This window comes from Acartia tonsa, chromosome 3 (assembly GCF_053477335.1).
Source record: "Acartia tonsa isolate MP-2025a chromosome 3, ASM5347733v1, whole genome shotgun sequence".
NCBI lineage: Eukaryota > Metazoa > Arthropoda > Copepoda > Calanoida > Acartiidae > Acartia > Acartia tonsa.
In genome coordinates this window covers 33,625,536-33,642,891 of record NC_137262.1, presented here as the reverse complement: position 1 = coordinate 33,642,891, position 17,356 = coordinate 33,625,536, and the positions used below count along the sequence as shown (strand labels likewise).

Below are 17,356 nucleotides of genomic sequence, written 5' to 3'. Positions count from 1 at the left end.
ATTAGCCGCGAGTAATCCTCAAATCTAAACCCGTTTGGATGCTAAATTTAAAAAAAAGAGGGATATTTGAATCATGTTTAGACGTCCAGCCGATATTCAAAATTTTGAAAGGTTGATGTTTCTGAACCTTACATGCGGCTGACACGCTGGGAACAAATTTAATATTTATCATTTTTAGAATTGAATTGTTATCTTCAAAACAATTTAAAGCGATTTCCAGATTGAAAATATAACAATAGAACTGCATTTATACAGACACAAAGAGGATCTGCAATTGAAAAGCATATTATAAAGTAGTAATAAATGATTTTTGAATGAATAAACTGTATAAAATAAATCAAATATGCTTAACACCGTCACAAAAATAATGCCAATGATATCTTCTCTGCGTTTTCAAGTCCTATGTTCATATTAAATCCGTGCAGAAGGGGTGTGTCGTCAATGTTTGTCTTTTCCATTTGTCTTTAAACCCTGAAGGTTTACATACCCCTGGCAAAACCCTGTACACGCCACTGGTTCCAAATGTTTTACATAAGCAGCAATAATAACTTGCCAAATCGAAGTTAAAGAAAATGAAATTAAAACAAAGCATGGAGTGAAGTCCCCAAAGTCTTATAATAAAGTTTTCTTATTCGTTGACTCAACAACTTGGGTACTTTATTGAATTTTGATGAGATATTTAATCTAAAGATATTAAAGATCAAATAATAATTTTGTAATTATGGAAAGAAAACGAAGTACCGGGTTTCATGGTAGCTTTTGATAAGTTATTTAGGTATGGTAAATGTTAATGATTGCCCTTCAGGGTTAGAGCTCCCTGCAGGGGCTAGAAATAGGAGAAAAGCTACTTGATTCAGAGATTTACATATATGCAAAAAAAATTACATGATATCTTTATAAATTAAATTTTGTAATCTTAACAGATGACTTAAGTTAGATTTTAGGAAAAAATCAAAATAGATTATTATTGATAAATGCATATTGATGCCTCTACTCATGCCATACATCAGTTGTATTCTAACTCTTGTGGGGGAATGTTGACCAGCTAAGCTAGCCACACATGTGGACAGTTATGAAATAATGTCAATTCCCCGTTTGACTAACCCAAACTAATTGTGTATTATAGATAAATGAAACAAATATCAGTTATTATTAAACAGTTAATTATTTATCAGTTATAAACATTAATGTATAAAACTTACAGCTCTAACAAACAATCAACAAAACTATATTATATTGATAAACTGTGCTTGTAATTTCTTACACAACAAATTTTTAACTTCTTAAGAGCTGATTCATTAGGCCAACATGAAGACAAGAAATCAGCATAAAGCAGAAATCGTCGGGCTCTGCAATTCAGGGCCTAAATCAAGTCAGGTTACACCCCCTAAAGTTAAACCAATCAAGGCAGAAATTTCTAAATGCCATGAAGAAATCAGTAAAATAAGGGAGGATGTTAATCAATGTTATAACAAATCTGATGATAAATATACAGAGTTAAGTTCACAATTTATAAGGCTAAGTGATAATTTTCAGGATATGTTAAAAAGGCTTAACCTGGATGCTGGCAGTGGAGATAATCCAATACACATACACAGTGCCAATAAAACTCCTGAACTACAAGAGCTTTTTGCCACAGCCCATATTGTTAATGTGGCGGGTGTGATCAATATAAATCCATCTACATGGTCCACTCAATACTCACACTATGAGAGTCTGGCTAAGGTTTTAGGAGGCACAGGTATTGCTGGTATTGATTATATAGAGGAGATTATCCAGTTACCTACAGTTTCTGAGAGAGGACAGACGAGATATGCAGCAACAGCTTAAAACGGCAACTGGCAGTTTCCAAATTTAAGGAGATATGCAAAAGCAAAAATATTTCAGTACCTGTACACTTTTCCCTATGGAAATATCCTATATTGAAAAGGAATGTTACAGCTCTGTCAAACATACTGAAGGACATGCAGGGCAAGGGAAAGATTGAATGGTACAGCATGAACAACTTCATGGCAGTCAACCACATGGAGTACATTGCTCCAATGTTCACAGTGAAGATTCCAGGAGTAGAGGAGCCAACAGAGTACAGATCCTGTCCTACCAACAGCTTATTTCATTCAGGATTCTATATTCCACTGGATGTCAAAGATTCTGAATCCAATGAATTTGAATATCTCAGAAAGACCATCTATGATTTTATAGACGAGATAAGCAATAACAATAGTAGTATGGAACACGCTACCAAAGGCATGTCTTGGGCAGATATAGTAGCTAATTCTGGTAAGGATAACGAGAAAGGAGTAGTAGAAAAACCGCCCGTCATTTTATCCAAACACAAGCAGGACGCATTTCAGGACAGTGATTTTATATTAGATAATAATAGAAGGAATAACAGCCTAATGAATCAGCCCATCAAAACTCCAAAAAGTCATTATAATGCAAGTGACTTCTGGACACACAATAAAAGTGGGGGGAGGGGAGAAGGGAGATCATATTACAACAGAAGACCCCAGATGAACCCACTATCACCCAGATCTCTATTCCCATTCCCCCACCCAACATTTCAACGCCAAACACATCATTTAGTTCACATAACAAGAATAAAAGCAACCAGAGCATGCATAGTCCACCTCTAAAAGCTATTATCCAATATTTAAGCCCAATAAATTTGATTGACCCAACACTGTTAAATCCGCAGTACAGCCCAAATTATAGCATGTATGCAGCTTTAAGCATGTTACAATCTCAATGTAAATACATTGAGAAATATTAGCTAGTGAACAAAGTGAAAAATATAACAAAAAGTGAATCATTTTTCAATCATTATTTTTCTTTTATTATATTATCATTAATTTATCATCTAATATGTAATTAAGAATACTAGCTTCTAGATTAAAGAAAAATCCTAATCTTAATACAGCAAAATACATATTTCATAGAGTAGCTTTGCTCAACAACAATTAACTATTAAATGGGAAAATATTTAAATAAATAAAGGGGAGTAGTATGTATAACGGGATATAGAGGGGAGGGAGGGAGGGAGGGGAGGGGGTAGTGAATAAATAACATGTATAGATGTACGTCATTTTTGTCTATTTTACGCAATTTAAAGTAAGGGTTCAGTCAAATAATCTAAGAATTTTTTTTATACAACTTTGAGGGTTTTGTTTTCTGACCTTAGAAATTAAATTAGAAAACAAGGGTTGTTTAATTGCAACTTTAGCTAGGAGTGACTTTGTTATCATTCTTAGAATTCATATTTTTTTAAAGCAAATTTTTTTTTTAAATTTATTTTTTATCTGCTTTTCTCGAATTTAATGTCAAATAGTAAGATTATACCTTTGAACATAAAATTTGTAAATATCAGGGGATTAGGGTTTTATTCAAAGGGTAAATATAAATTAGATAAAGTTCCATTTAAAATCAAAGAATTAACAGCTTCAGCTAATTATAAACCACATATTTATTTCTGCTTGGAAACTAAATTGAAATGCTCACACAAAGATATTAGGTAGGTTGCCAAATGGTTGTAAATATGGAGGTGAAACTAGCGGCAACGAGGCTAGTGGTGGTATTTTTGTTTATCATGATAATTTATATGAAGTAATAGAAACTAAAACAATTATTTCTAAATATGCAATGTATTTAAAATATAAAATTGGAGATTGGACATATCATTTTATACCTGTTTATTTACCAACTTGTTCAGCTAAAGACCTTGAAGATATGCTAAGAAAAATATCTATTTTTATTCAAGATCACAATTTAACAGAATTTATCTTTCTAGGTGATTTAAACGTAGATTTCAATAAAGTAGAACATTATTCAAGAGCAAAATTATTGGACAATTTTTTAACCAAATATAATATGTATAATCTCGCTAACAAAGTAGGTGTTAACCCTGGTTTTACTTGGATAGGATCAGGCCAGAGATTTAGGTCAAAAAGTAGTTTAGATTATTTCTTTTGTAATTTTGAATATTTTAATTATATTGAGTTTAACTTTAACAGTTTTAGTGACCACAAGAGTGTAACAATTGGCAGAAAAGATAAATTTAGATATCAAAGTCCTAAATGGAAAACTTTCCTTTTCAAAAACAAAAAATTTTTGGAATTAATGAAAGATCAAACAGATCAGTTTTTAAAGCAAAATTCTGATTCCAGTCCAGAAAACTTGACAAATGTTACACTCGACAATCTAACTTTCATTGAAGCAAAGAATCAACATACTGGTGTTATGTTTAATCTTATACAACATCTAAAACAAGAACATGATAAATTCTATTCTAAATTAAGACAACAAGAATTCCAAAAAACAAAAGATTTTGACCTTCAGATGGATATGTTGTATAAAAAGATTGAAAATAATAACAGTAATAATTATATGTTGCAAATTAATGAACTTATTCTAACACAGCAGCAATACTTCAAAACCTTAGTTAATTATAGAGCAGAGACATACTACATGAGAAATTTAATTCTTGATGGAATGCCGAATTCTTTGACATATCAAAATGTAAGGCCTTTTAAAGAAAGGAATTACAATTTGATAATAGACAATGAATTGACTAATTGTAGAGAAAAAATTGCTGATAAACTGTGTGATATCCATGCGGAAAATGTGTGTCCAAATGAAATACCAAAAGCTAATTTAAATGGTCTTTTAAAACATTTGATCTAAAAATAGATGACATATTTCCAAAAATACAAGATATAATTTCCCCATACAGTTCTTGTGATGAATTTCTTAAAGTTATTAAATCTATGAAAAACAGTTCTAGCCCAGGCCCAACCTCTGAACCAAAAGCCCTATATCTATTTTTATTTCAAAATGTTCCTAAGTTTGCCACAAATGCCTTTAATCAAATTTATGATATTGAAAATATTGATAATTCAGACTTCGCATTTATTAAATTAAAAAATGTTTGTTTTCTTCCTAAAAAAGATTTAGACTCATCAGATCCTAACAATTTAAGACCAATTTATTTATCAGAAGTAAGTCAAAAAATTTTGGACAAGGCACTTAACATTAAAATATCAAACTACATGACAAAAATAGTACATGCAGATCAATTTGGTTTTATTAAACAACGGCATATGGCTACTGCAACTATTTCTATAACTGCTATTATGAACTATATAAAAACCAAAGAAATAGATTCCCAATTAGTATTTTTTGATTTGAAAAAAGCATATGATAAAACATTATACGAAGTATCTGATGCAATATTAAGTCATATATTCTCAAAAAACTTTGCCAAAATTTGGGCATCTATTTCAAATGGTGGGAAATTTAGGGTAATCAAAGATAATTATGTTTCTAAAGTACGTGAAATAAAATTAGGTTTTGCACAGGGAGCACCAAGCAGCGCTAATAAATTTGTTATTTATAACCATTTATTTTTTTCATGTTTGAATAGCAATCTGATATCTCATTTAATGCTAAAAATAAACAAGCAAAATCTTCCAGCAATATTTTTCGCAGATGATGGTTTCAAAGGTCTCAAATTAAAGTCAGAAAATGATGTTCACACCATTTCTAATGTTCTTAAAAAATTAAAAACAACAGTAAATATAGAAGTCAATTTTAAAAAGACAAAAATACTCGTTTATGGAAATAGCCCTGCAAACCTTAATATTTTGGGTGCACCCTGTAGCCATGTAAAACATTTAGGCGTTTATCTTTCCTTTGACTTTAAAAATGCATATGAATTAACATACAAGGAGTTATTAGAAAAGTTTTCAAACCGTTCTCGACAGATATCTTTCAAATATGGATCAAACATATTTAAAAGAAGAAATGTTTGCCTTGCTTTCATGAATTCATTAGCATTTCATATTTATAGAATTTAGAGTCCAAATGAGGCTATGAACAAACAAATTTGGAAACATACATCTAAATTTCTTTGGTCAAGTCCTTCTGGCTATAGATTTAAAGTAGCTAAAAAAAGAATAGAGTTAGATTTTATTGATGGGGGACTTAATATGCTGTTACCAGAACAACAGAGCTTTTCAATCTGGTTAACTAGTTTTTTTTAATGTATTAAAACATGCAGAAAAGTACCCAAAATCAAATCTAGCTATAATTCTTGCAAACAAGCATGTTCCAATTTCTTCCATAACTAAAAATTTTGGCTCTAAGACTATCAGAAAGTACAGAACTAAATTCGATTTGCTATATCCAATGCAGGATAAAAAAACTTCAGAAAACTATGTGTTTTTATGGAAGAATTGGAAAAGAAGCCTTTAACATTTCTTAACTCAACTATCTCAACATCTTATTGGTCTAAAGATAATAAATTTACTAACGCAGAAAATAGAATACTCACTAACTCTAATATTGTTACATTAGCATCAATTATTAAATGCATGCCAATTAAACATAAATTTCTCTATCTTCCTATTATAAACGAAAATTTAAAGCAAACCTTGTCTGGACATAACCAATTATATGAGAAAATAGCAAAAATAGTTAAAAATATATCAAATGAATTTGAGTTTAATACTTTAGAATGTATTTCTTCAAAACAAAGCAAAAATTCAAATAAAACTATTATGACAATGTCATTTAATTCTCCTTCCATTTTTGCCCTTTATTTTAAGCAAATGCACAAGAAAAAGATTTGGTCAGCACATCCTTCTTTGAATTCACGAAAAATTGACAAAAAATGGTTCCCAGACATGGAAAGTTTTAAATATAGTTTTAATATAATACTTAACTTGCCCATAACTATGTATTTTAAGAGTTTTCTTTTTGAACAATTTACTCGTACATTAGTTAGCTCTAACAAACTTTTTAAATGGAATATTATTGAAAGCAATTTATGCAAATCATGCAAAGTTATAAATGACAGTGAGCATGCAATTTTTGAATGCAAGTTTGCAAAATATTTTGCTCACTGTATGGCCACATTTTTGGATAAAATATATAATAATGAATGTCCTGAATTTATCTTTCTAAAAGAAAATTTTTATTTATTTAATATTTATTATGAATGTTTTTAAGGGGATGACTTCACACAAATAACTTTACTTATACTGATAGCAAAAGATAGGGCTTTAAAAGCAAGCAAGGAAGAATGTATTATAAGATGGAATGAGGATAACTTTTTCTCACAAACTTTACTGTTAGCACAATTTACCATAAAACTACTTAATTCCATCGGATTAAATTACAGTTTAGTAACTAATTTTATAGATTTTGTTTTAGGATATAAGGACAATACAAAGTATTTTAGCTGTTAGATAACGTCCGATCTCCATTGTTTAAAAAAATAATATGATATTTTTAAATCAAAATATAACATTATGTTTTAACATGTATATATATAAATATGTTTATAACATGTAATATTATCATATTTAATTTGTCTATGATTTGTCTAATAAGAAGAATAAATCATTTAAAACACACTCATGCCATACTCAAAAAGAATGGAGAACCATTGTGCGTGGCCTATGCTCTGGAAAGAAGATATAACTGGCGATGATGATGATTGACGATAAAATTGATATATATTGTTGCTACATCAGACGTGTGAAATTAAATTATAAGTAGTGCGAAGCGGAAATAATAGATTAATAAAAGATTATTTTTAGATCAACATAATGAGGAAAATAAAAACTTTACTTTGTTCTAAAAATTATTTACAGGTAATTATTCTAAAATATTCTTAAAAGGAAAGCTTTTCTATAATTTTGGTCAGTCCATCCATACTGGACAGTTAGCTCTTTCAATTAATTAAAACAGGTTAGAATTGTCCTATCGATTTCAAACTTTGCATAATGATTACCATAATAATTAGGTACGATTTAGAAAGCGTGACAACTCATAATCGTTACTAGAAAGTCCGTATGTCCATTTAAAACATGCCGTTTTTTTCAAGTTTTTAACAAAATTTTTTTGTATGTTATTATTACCTTATTTATCTGCTTTTTGAATACTGGTTCTTATTTCAATAAGGTACAATGTTAAAAGCGAAGCATATCTTTAATCAAGTTCTAAAAATGTAAGTATGTCCTTAAACAGTATCCTGTATTTAAGAAGTTTTGCAACAAATTTACTTACAATTTTGTTTAAACCTTTACATTTATACTCTGCTAATTCAGTTCTGACCCTGTACAGTTAATGTTCGTTTTTCTGACCATTCCAGAGCTTAGCTTTTATGGATATTGACATCCTTTTTTTTTGTATATATTGATACTTGTTGATTATATTTCTATTTTAGACAATACTTCCATTTGCATTGACGATCATAGTGTTTATATTTATACTTCAACTCAACCTCTTCAAAACTTCCAATAAGAATCAAAGTTTTTTAAAACAAGTTCATTTAAAAGGTAAGCGACATTTTGTTCATTTTTTGGAACGAAGCTATTCTATACTTGTTCTATACTATCAACTTCCCCATCATTTTAACTTTCCCTCTTTTCCCTTCCCCTTTCCTATCTCTTTTCGTTTATTTCCTTTTTTGAAACCTTTCATATGTATTTGGCAATATATTTTGCAAATATAATAATTTCAAAAAGCTTTACTGCTATAAGATGTTCTGTTCCTAGTTTACTTGCTAATCATATGATAATTATATTAAGATTTTATATGGGAGCTACCTAGAAAATGTACAGAAAGTGTACCTTATACAGGTATTAAAAGCTACAAAAAAACCGCTAAATTATTACTACAGCAACAAAAATAAAAACATAATAAAACTTTCTTCCAAATGCCTGTATTTACATCTGAAATATGTAAGGGGGATACGTGATTTTCTCTGCTCCCATGTAAAATAGACGGCTAATATTTTCTGTGAAATAAGCATTGAGAATAAAGCCTCCTTTTTGTTAATTATTATGATACACTAGCGGCTACGCCCCTAGAGGCCTCTATGATAAAAAAAGGGTGCAGGATGAAGCAGCTTATAGTTCTTGATAAAAAATGACGTCATACAAAACAAATGACCAAAGGCCAGTGTGCATTGTAATTGACCAATGGTAAAATGTATACTGACCTATCATTGGTCATTTGTAACGTATGACGTCATTTTTATTAATCACTATAAGCTGCTTTGTGGAGGATGTTTTTTTTCCTTGGGCGATATCTTTCCATGAACTATACTAAGCTTCACTTTACAGGAGACAGTTACGAGATATTAAGCAACAGACAAAAAGACTCAAGACATTTAATTACTTTTTTTATAAGGATATTTTAATTTTAGATTACAACACAACATTCAATATATGTTTGAGAGAGAATGATTTAGTAAGTTAGTTTTAGTAGTCGCGATCTAAAGGGAGAAGACAATGGCCGATAAATTGATGTACATCCCCAATGATGATACACAAAATTCCCCTTTCTGTAGATTACAATCAGTGGTTGAAGCGTTTGGACATTTAACTTAAAGAAACAACCAATCAAAATTCACTAAAAGTCCCAAAAGTTGTTAAGTCAATGATTTAAAAATCGTTATTATAAAAAACTTTGGGGGCTAGTGTAATAAACTGCTCAATGTCCCCTCCCTCCCTGCTCTGACTATGCACATTTACAAAAATATTAATTTGTTTATTTGCTGATAAAAATATTTTTCCCATCAGTTGATAATTTATTGTTATTTAGAAAGTTAGTTTAATTATTTCTATTAATTGTTATTTGTTATTTATTTTAGTATGTATCTTCTTGGTTTGCTAATTATAAAAGGTAAACATTTCAATTAGTGTATAGTTACACAAATTAAAAAATAACAAGGATGGCAATATCCATAACCACAGAATTCAGCCGTATATCTTGTATAGAAGTCGAGAAAGTCACATTTCTCACATTTTAAAATAAATTTGAAAATTTTTAAATATTTATGACTTTAGGTCAGGTTAGATTAGGTTATATTCAGGATTGGGTAGCCCCGCGGGATTAACACACCGCAGATTTAGGCCAAGTAGGTTTAGGCATAGGTAAAATTGTACCCTAATTATTCGAAAATTGTGAAAGTTACCAATTTATTGTATTTTTTTGTTAAGTTATGAAGAGGCAATGATGAACATATTTTTAGAAGCTGCACATTTAGATCCCAACACCTGGGTTTTAGGTAAAATCTTTTCCGTATGGCTTTTAACCTGATTAATATCCACTGAAGTACAACTATTTTTAAGCCATACCGAAAAATTATGTATCGCATCGTATTATATCCAGTTTTCAACGAATATAAAAAAGTACAATCCTAATATTAAAACAAGTTTTGTTAACCTTTGCCTTTAGCATCTTGGGGCTTACAAAACTAGCTTTAACCTTATAATTGTACATTTTTGTATCCAAGGAAAGAAGTTTATAATACAATGCGATTAATAACTATTATCAATATCATATGCTTATAAAGGGTTGCAGTTATAGGTTTTAGTCATCGCTTGAACCTCGATTAACCCTAAGTAATATATTGAATTACTCTAATTATTTAATTATCGTATAAAATCAACAGATTGTCTGTCTGACGGAAATTGATAACCGCTGAACCATTATGGTTCTCTTGTTCAATATATTGTGCTAATAAGAAAAATTTACTTTATCCGCGGCTATTATTCTGTTATTAAATAATGCAATACATTCTGCCCCAAAAAGGGTCATTTCGTTTCATCAAGACATAAGGAGCACCTGGATTATTTTAAACTTGCTGCTGCTAGACTCAATCATTCAGTTATTCATACATTTTGCTTTAATAATGATCATTTTCTGTTACAGATATTGGATGTAATATCATTAAAGATATTGGATGTAATATTATTATAGATATTGGATGTAATATTATTAGATATTGGATGTAATATTATTATAGATATTGGATGTAATATTATTATAGATATTGGATGTAATATCAAAATAGATATTGGATGTAATATTGTCATAGGTATTGGATGTAATATTATTATAGATATTATAGATATTGGATGTAATATTATTATAGATATTGGATGTAATATTATTATAGATATTGGATGTAATATTATGGATATTGGATGTAATATTATTATAGATATTGGATGTAATATTATAGATATTGGATGTAATATTATTATAGATATTAGATGTAATATTATTATAGATATTGGATGTAATATTATAGATATTGGATGTAATATTATTATAGATATTTGATGTAATATTATTATAGATATTTGATGTAATATTATTATAGATATTGGATGTAATATTATTACAGATATTAGATGTAATATTATTATAGATATTGGATGTAATATTAATATTATTATAGATATTGGATGTAATATTGGAGCATTTACACTGGCTGCCGCTAGCCTCGACCATTCTGTAATAGCTGTAGATCCTATGCCTGGGTACGTATCACATATAACAGGATGTCCATATGTCTGTCTGCTATTTGTGCTATTTAGAGGAATGCGGGGAATAAGACATTATTATTTTCAACTAATAATAACAATATAATTTCTTTAAAAAGCTTTTTGATTATTTAATGCATTTTTTATACTTTTAGAAACCATGGGCTTTTGTACAACAGTCTACGTAAGTGTTTTTAATTTTTTTTTGAAAATGTTAGAATTAAATACAATTGCAAAATAAAGCCCTGACAGTTAATATTGATATTAACTGATTTGTTTTTTTGTTAAGAAAAATGGACAGTATAAGATATCCTATTATATAAAGTAGTAAGCATTATTTGTCTGTCCCGAAGGATCTCGCTAACCGCTGAACCGATTTTGTTCTCCATTACAGTGAAGCTTCTTATAGGTCTTGGGAAGGTTTTAAACTATTTTTGGAGAGGGTGTCTTTACCCCCCTCTCCCCAAAAATATTTTTAAAAACTCTTTTGAAACTAAAATTTAAAATGGGATAAAGTCGACTTTTCCCCCTCCTATCAGTGCCCCTAGAGGCTTCTAGGGGCGTAGCCGCTAGTCCTATTATATAAAGTAGGAAGCTTTCTTGTCTGTAGCGAAGGATCTCGCTAACCGTTGATCTGATCGGGTTCTCCTTAACAGGGTAGCTTCTCATAGGTCCTGGGAAGGTTTATAACTATTTTGGACGAAGGTATCACCACCCTCCCAAGAGAAATCGCCCCTAAAAAAATTATCCCTCCAGCTCCTAAAAAAATTACTTTTTCTTTTAAAATTAAAATTAAGAAATTGGGTTATCCCTTCCTCAAGTGCCCCTAGAGGACTCTAGGGGCGTAATCGCTAGTTCATATATAAATGTAAACTACATATAAATCTATTAAAATTAGATAATGTAGACTTCTTATCACCTAGAGTAGGTTATAATAATACTATTTTATTTATATTTTAGGTCAAAAATTTAGCATATTTAATGTAATACAATTAATAAACGCAGTAAGGTAAAGTTATTTTTTAATTCCAACATATTTTAACTGCCCTAAAAATCTCTTTTTTTTACAAAAATTTGAATAGAAGTCAAGATTTTGCTAACCACTAAACCGATTTAATACTATTAGTTTTCAGTAATTAATCCAGATTAATAAAGGTTTGAGCCTACAAATGATAAGATGTTTTATATAAAACGTTGCGTACAGTTTAATGTCACCGCACCTCCCTGAATAGGAAAGTTTATTATTTTAAAATTATTATTTTTAGTGATACCTATACGACAATGCAAGCTGAGCAGAAGAACAAAGTTAACTTTGGCGATATAGTAATGAGAGAAATAGAGGTAAAATTGAAATTAAAGGAAGCCTGCAAGAAATACAGCACTCTTACTGCTGAAAGAAAGAAAGAACGTGTCCTAAATTTTGTGATTTTGTTTTAACCCATTCGTGACGAGCAAACAAAGTACAAAGTTTTTATTCAACGGGCTTCAGCGAAATAGATTTTTCATTACTCAACAGAATTAAAAAAGTAAGGTGTCAAATTAAAGATCTTACTATTTTTGTTCATAATGGCATTTTTCTTTCTTTTTTGTTGCGTTTTAGCACCTTAAAACCAACTTATATTTCTTAAAAAATAAGAGGTTTTACAAAAAAAAAACGATTGCATATCTAAAATCTTTGGATTATTTTACATCTACTACTTACTAAAAACACCGACTGGCTATTTAAAAAAATCACAAATGTTAAGACACATTCTTTGAATTTAAAAATTAAACTAAAATGTACATAAGTTATATTTTAGGAATCAGAAACTATTAATGTGAATAATGTTGTACAATCAATCAAATTTGAAGATATATTAGGTAAATTTCATCATTGTACATAACTTTAGATATTTCTGAAATTTCATCAATTCAAAAGCGCTTAAAGGGAAAATTATAGAACATAAATTGAAGCAGCTTATAGTGCCGAATAGAAAATGACGTCATAAAGTACAAATGTTCAATGAAAGGCCAGAATACAGTTTAACATTGGTCAATTACAATGAATACGGGCCTATCATTGGTAATTTGTATTGTATAAAGTTATTTTTTTATTAGGCACTTTAAGCTGCTTCAAAAAAATTCAAGGTTTATTGTTAAAAAATAGTTTTAGTAAATATAATGTTGGAGCCAGGGGCGTCCAAGCTTTTTATTTTGGGGGGGGTAAAAATTTTTTAAGGGAGGGGTAATTCGGTTTTGGGGGGGGGGGGGAAATGGCGCACGAAGCGCGCCGCAAATTTTTTTTAGCCCCCCCAAAAATTTTTACCCCGGGTGTAAAATTTGCTTGGGGGGGGGGGGGTAATTACCCCCCCTGAAATCTGTTGGTAGGGGTAAAATTTGTTCACCCCCCCCAAAATTTACCCCCGGGGTAAAATTTTTGGGGGGGGTAATTTAAATTTTATCAAAAATATAGTATTAAAAATACGCGCGAAGCGCGCAAAAATTTTTTTTGGTTAAAAATTTTCTGTTTTGGGGGGGGAATTTATTTACCCCCCCAAAATTGTTTGGGGGGGTAAATACCCCCTCCTAAATGGTTGGGGGTGCCTATGGCACCCCCAGGGTAGGGGTAAATTTTAAAGGGGGGGGGGTAAAATGAAATTCGTTTGGGGGGGGTAATCACCCCATTACCCCCCCCCCCCCTTGGACGCCTATGGTTGGAGCATTGTTACAGAAATAAGGTATTTCCAACAAGCGAAATAAATTTAAAATGATATTTGGGGGGACCCCCAACGAGGGCTGAAAATCGCGTATAGGTTTTATGATTTTTTTCTCGAATTTTTTCGTTTTTTTGTTGTTACATAAATCTTCCATTGTTTATCGAATATCAAATTTATTTTAATAATAGTCTATATTTATTCATTAAACATATAGGTTTTACTATTTACAGATTTAGTGCCAGAAAATGCAAAAATAGCATTAAAATTGGATGTACAAGGATACGAATGTAAGGTAGAATAGTTTTTTTTTTAATTTTTTTAAAAAACAACTCCAATTATGATTAATCAGTTTGTAGTTTATTGGTGTAAAAGATTGAACACTGCTAGTTTGTGCCAACCAATCAAACCAAAGTGTTAAAGCCAGCTAGAGATCGTGTTTATGTAACTTTGCGGACTAGTATATTTCTATGTAAAATTTCTATAGTAGGGAAAAAAAACATTTATTCCCATTTTTATCTTTTTTTTATAGCATAAAAAGACCTCTTAACTGGTTTTCCTTTTAAACTACTAATATTCCTTATTTGTTTATTTAATTTGTGAATGCTATAACTTGCAATTATTAAGTGTGTAGAGCATTACCAATAAACTAACCATAAATATATTCCAGGCATTAGGAAACTTTTTATCAGCCAAGGTGAAAAAGAGATTTATTCCTTATATACTTGTTGAGGTAAATTTTGATATATTACTAGCGGCTTCGCCCCTAGCCTCTTGAGGTGCGCCTCTAGAGGAAATGGGAAATACCCCCTCTTATATAGAATCTTTTTGTTAAGCTAAAGAGATATAATTATCGAAAAATCGCTAAAGTTACTCTCTTTACTCCCCCCCACCCAAAAAAACATTAAAATTTTAAGTTAAGTTTGGAAAGGTAAATTTTTAATGCAGTTGAATTTGTTGGTCTTATTTTCTTATGATGGTTTCTCTTAGGCACACAAACAACATCCTGTTCCTATAAATAAGGATTATTTTCATGGAAAGAAATTGTAGTTAAATCAACTTATGTCCTTATTTTTATTCCTTAAATGAAAGTAACAGGATCTCTGACTGTCTTTTTATCTGTCTGTCTGTACCAAAAGAATCTCGCTAACTTCTAAACCGATATGGCTCTCCTTTATAGGGTAACTTCTCATAGAAATTCTGGGGAGATTTGTGACCACCATCCTACCAAGAAAAATTACAAAAAAACACATATATAACTAAACCCATCTAGAGGCCAAAAAAGTATTTTTTTTTGTAAACATCTGATCTTAACATTTTATGTGCTTCTGAAGGCCTCTAGGGGAATAGGTGCTAGTATATAATTAAATCATATCTCTGTTTTTAGATGATAAATATATGTGCCAACGATAATAATCTATGTCCTGAGTATAGAACACAATTCCTACAAAACCTGGAAGTATCAGGTAGACTTTTATCTTTTACTCCATTATGGCTTCGAAGCCATACTGAAAAATCATGTATTATATCGTATAATATCAAGTTTTCTACGAATATAAAAAGTACAATCATAATATTAAAACCAGTTTTGTTAGCCCGTGCCTTCGGCATCTCGGGGCCAACTAATTTAGTTTAGATCTTATTATAATTGTACATTTTGATATCCCAAGAAAGCTGTTTTTAATACGATTCGGTAAATAATTATTTTGTCAAAAGGACGTCCATGGTATGGGGGTAAAGGTAAAGGTATCCCTCCAAGTTGAGGGAAGAAAAAACCTCTTCCCCCCCCCCCCCCCCCCCAACACAAAAAATCCTCGAAAAATCTGAGAAGCCATAGCTAATCTTTAACAATCTAACAAATCGGCTAAACTCTTTATTTTGGATGCCCTAACTTATTCATATGATGTAACTACTTTCATTAATTCAGGTTACATTCCCTATATGCCATTTAGAGTAGATTACGAGGTAATTTTTACTTCTTAATAAGTCTTCAAGAAACAAAGCTCTTTATTTTAATTCCCAGCTATTACCAATAGCGAAATTAATTCGAAAAAAAATCACGAGACCTATACGTTTTTTTTCATACGTCGGGGGGCAACATAAAGTAAAATTGACGATCGCTTCTTTTGCCCCCCAAATATTATTTAAGATTTATTTTATTTGTTTGCTATACCTTATACCTGATTAATTCCCTCTTTATTAGCTTTTCTCTCTTACAATTGACCAAAAATGCTGATAATTTAAACTTCAAATACGTACCGATGCAACTAAGTATTCTAATTCATTTTCTTTCTGCCTCTTTCTTTTTTTCTTCTTTTATTTTTTTCTTAATCATTATTATTTTTAGAAATTAAGAGATAAAGAATTTGAGTGTCCATTAAATGGATTTTTTATTCACAATTCTGCCATCCAACCTGCCAGTATCTTAAACAGAAAATATAAAAAAGACCAATGGAATGCCGTTTAATTTCTGTTTTACTTGAATTTTAACATTTTGCTATCTGTGATATGCATTTGTATTGAATACATACAGTAAATAAAATTAGCTTTGCTGAAATAAAGACCTTAAAATCCTTTGTTAAAAAGAATTTAATTTAGCTGATGATGCTAATTAAACCATATGTGAAAAGTTATATCAGACTGACAAACTTCTTGTAGGAGATGTTAATTCTGTGAATCGATTTATTATTACTTGGATGTTGCCCCAGCTTTTCATGTACTCAAATAAATTGGTGCTCGAAGCTGGCAAAAGTAACGATACTACTGGATGGACGAACTGTCTGAATAAATGAGGTCGATATTAGCAAGCTAAATATTTCCACAAATTTTCCCCTGTCAATATATCCACGTATATACTATATTCATTTATATGCGTGACCATTCATTTTTTTAAAAGGTAAAAAGATAAAAACAATATGACATTTTAAACAAGAGAAATTAACAAATATTTAACAAATCTAAAGCATTTATTTCAGTTATATCATATAAGCATTTTAAGATGCTGTGAGTATTGGTGCAAAAAATGGGGACATGATTCCAGTGACGTCATATTTTTCTTTCCCGAAAAAGGGAAGGGGGGAAGAAAAAAAGAGATGGGAGAAAAGGGGGTTTTCCCCATCTCTTTTGAAGAGATTTTCTTCCCCCCTTCCCTTTTTCGAGAAAGAAAAATATGACGTCACTGGAATCATGTCCCCATTTTTTGCACCAATACTCACAGCATCCATTTTAATACAAGTTTTCACACAACATATTTAAAATTTGAAATTTTAAAATCAAGCATCAGTTTGATTTTAAAATGACATTTGATTACATACATATTATAGA

The 17,356-nt window shown here is 30.4% G+C and overlaps 1 protein-coding gene across 1 annotated transcript; it reads left to right on the top strand.

Moving 5' to 3' along the window:
- The first annotated feature begins 1,964 nt into the window (after positions 1-1,964).
- On the top strand, positions 1,965-16,606 carry LOC145314849 (uncharacterized). Its single transcript, XM_080154929.1, has 15 exons — positions 1,965-2,442; positions 8,592-8,642; positions 9,212-9,255; positions 9,659-9,690; positions 10,008-10,075; positions 11,255-11,336; positions 11,495-11,523; positions 12,300-12,348; positions 12,605-12,680; positions 13,139-13,199; positions 14,266-14,327; positions 14,703-14,765; positions 15,420-15,498; positions 15,960-15,997; positions 16,380-16,606. Exons 1-15 carry the CDS (start codon positions 1,965-1,967, stop codon positions 16,497-16,499), a joined length of 1,332 nt encoding a protein of 443 aa, XP_080011055.1. The 3' UTR covers positions 16,500-16,606.
- Positions 16,607-17,356: the final 750 nt, after the last annotated feature.

What these genes read in the sequence shown, in the direction of transcription:
- LOC145314849 (XM_080154929.1), top strand. Translation starts at nt 1,965, where the DNA reads ATGCAGGGCAAGGGAAAGATTGAATGGTACAGCATGAACAACTTCATG. An exon ending in AGAAAGTGTACCTTATACAG is followed by an intron (nt 8,643 to 9,211) that starts GTATTAAAAGCT and finishes TTTTAATTTTAG; the next exon opens with ATTACAACACAACATTCAAT. An exon ending in GCTGTAGATCCTATGCCTGG is followed by an intron (nt 11,337 to 11,494) that starts GTACGTATCACA and finishes TTATACTTTTAG; the next exon opens with AAACCATGGGCTTTTGTACA.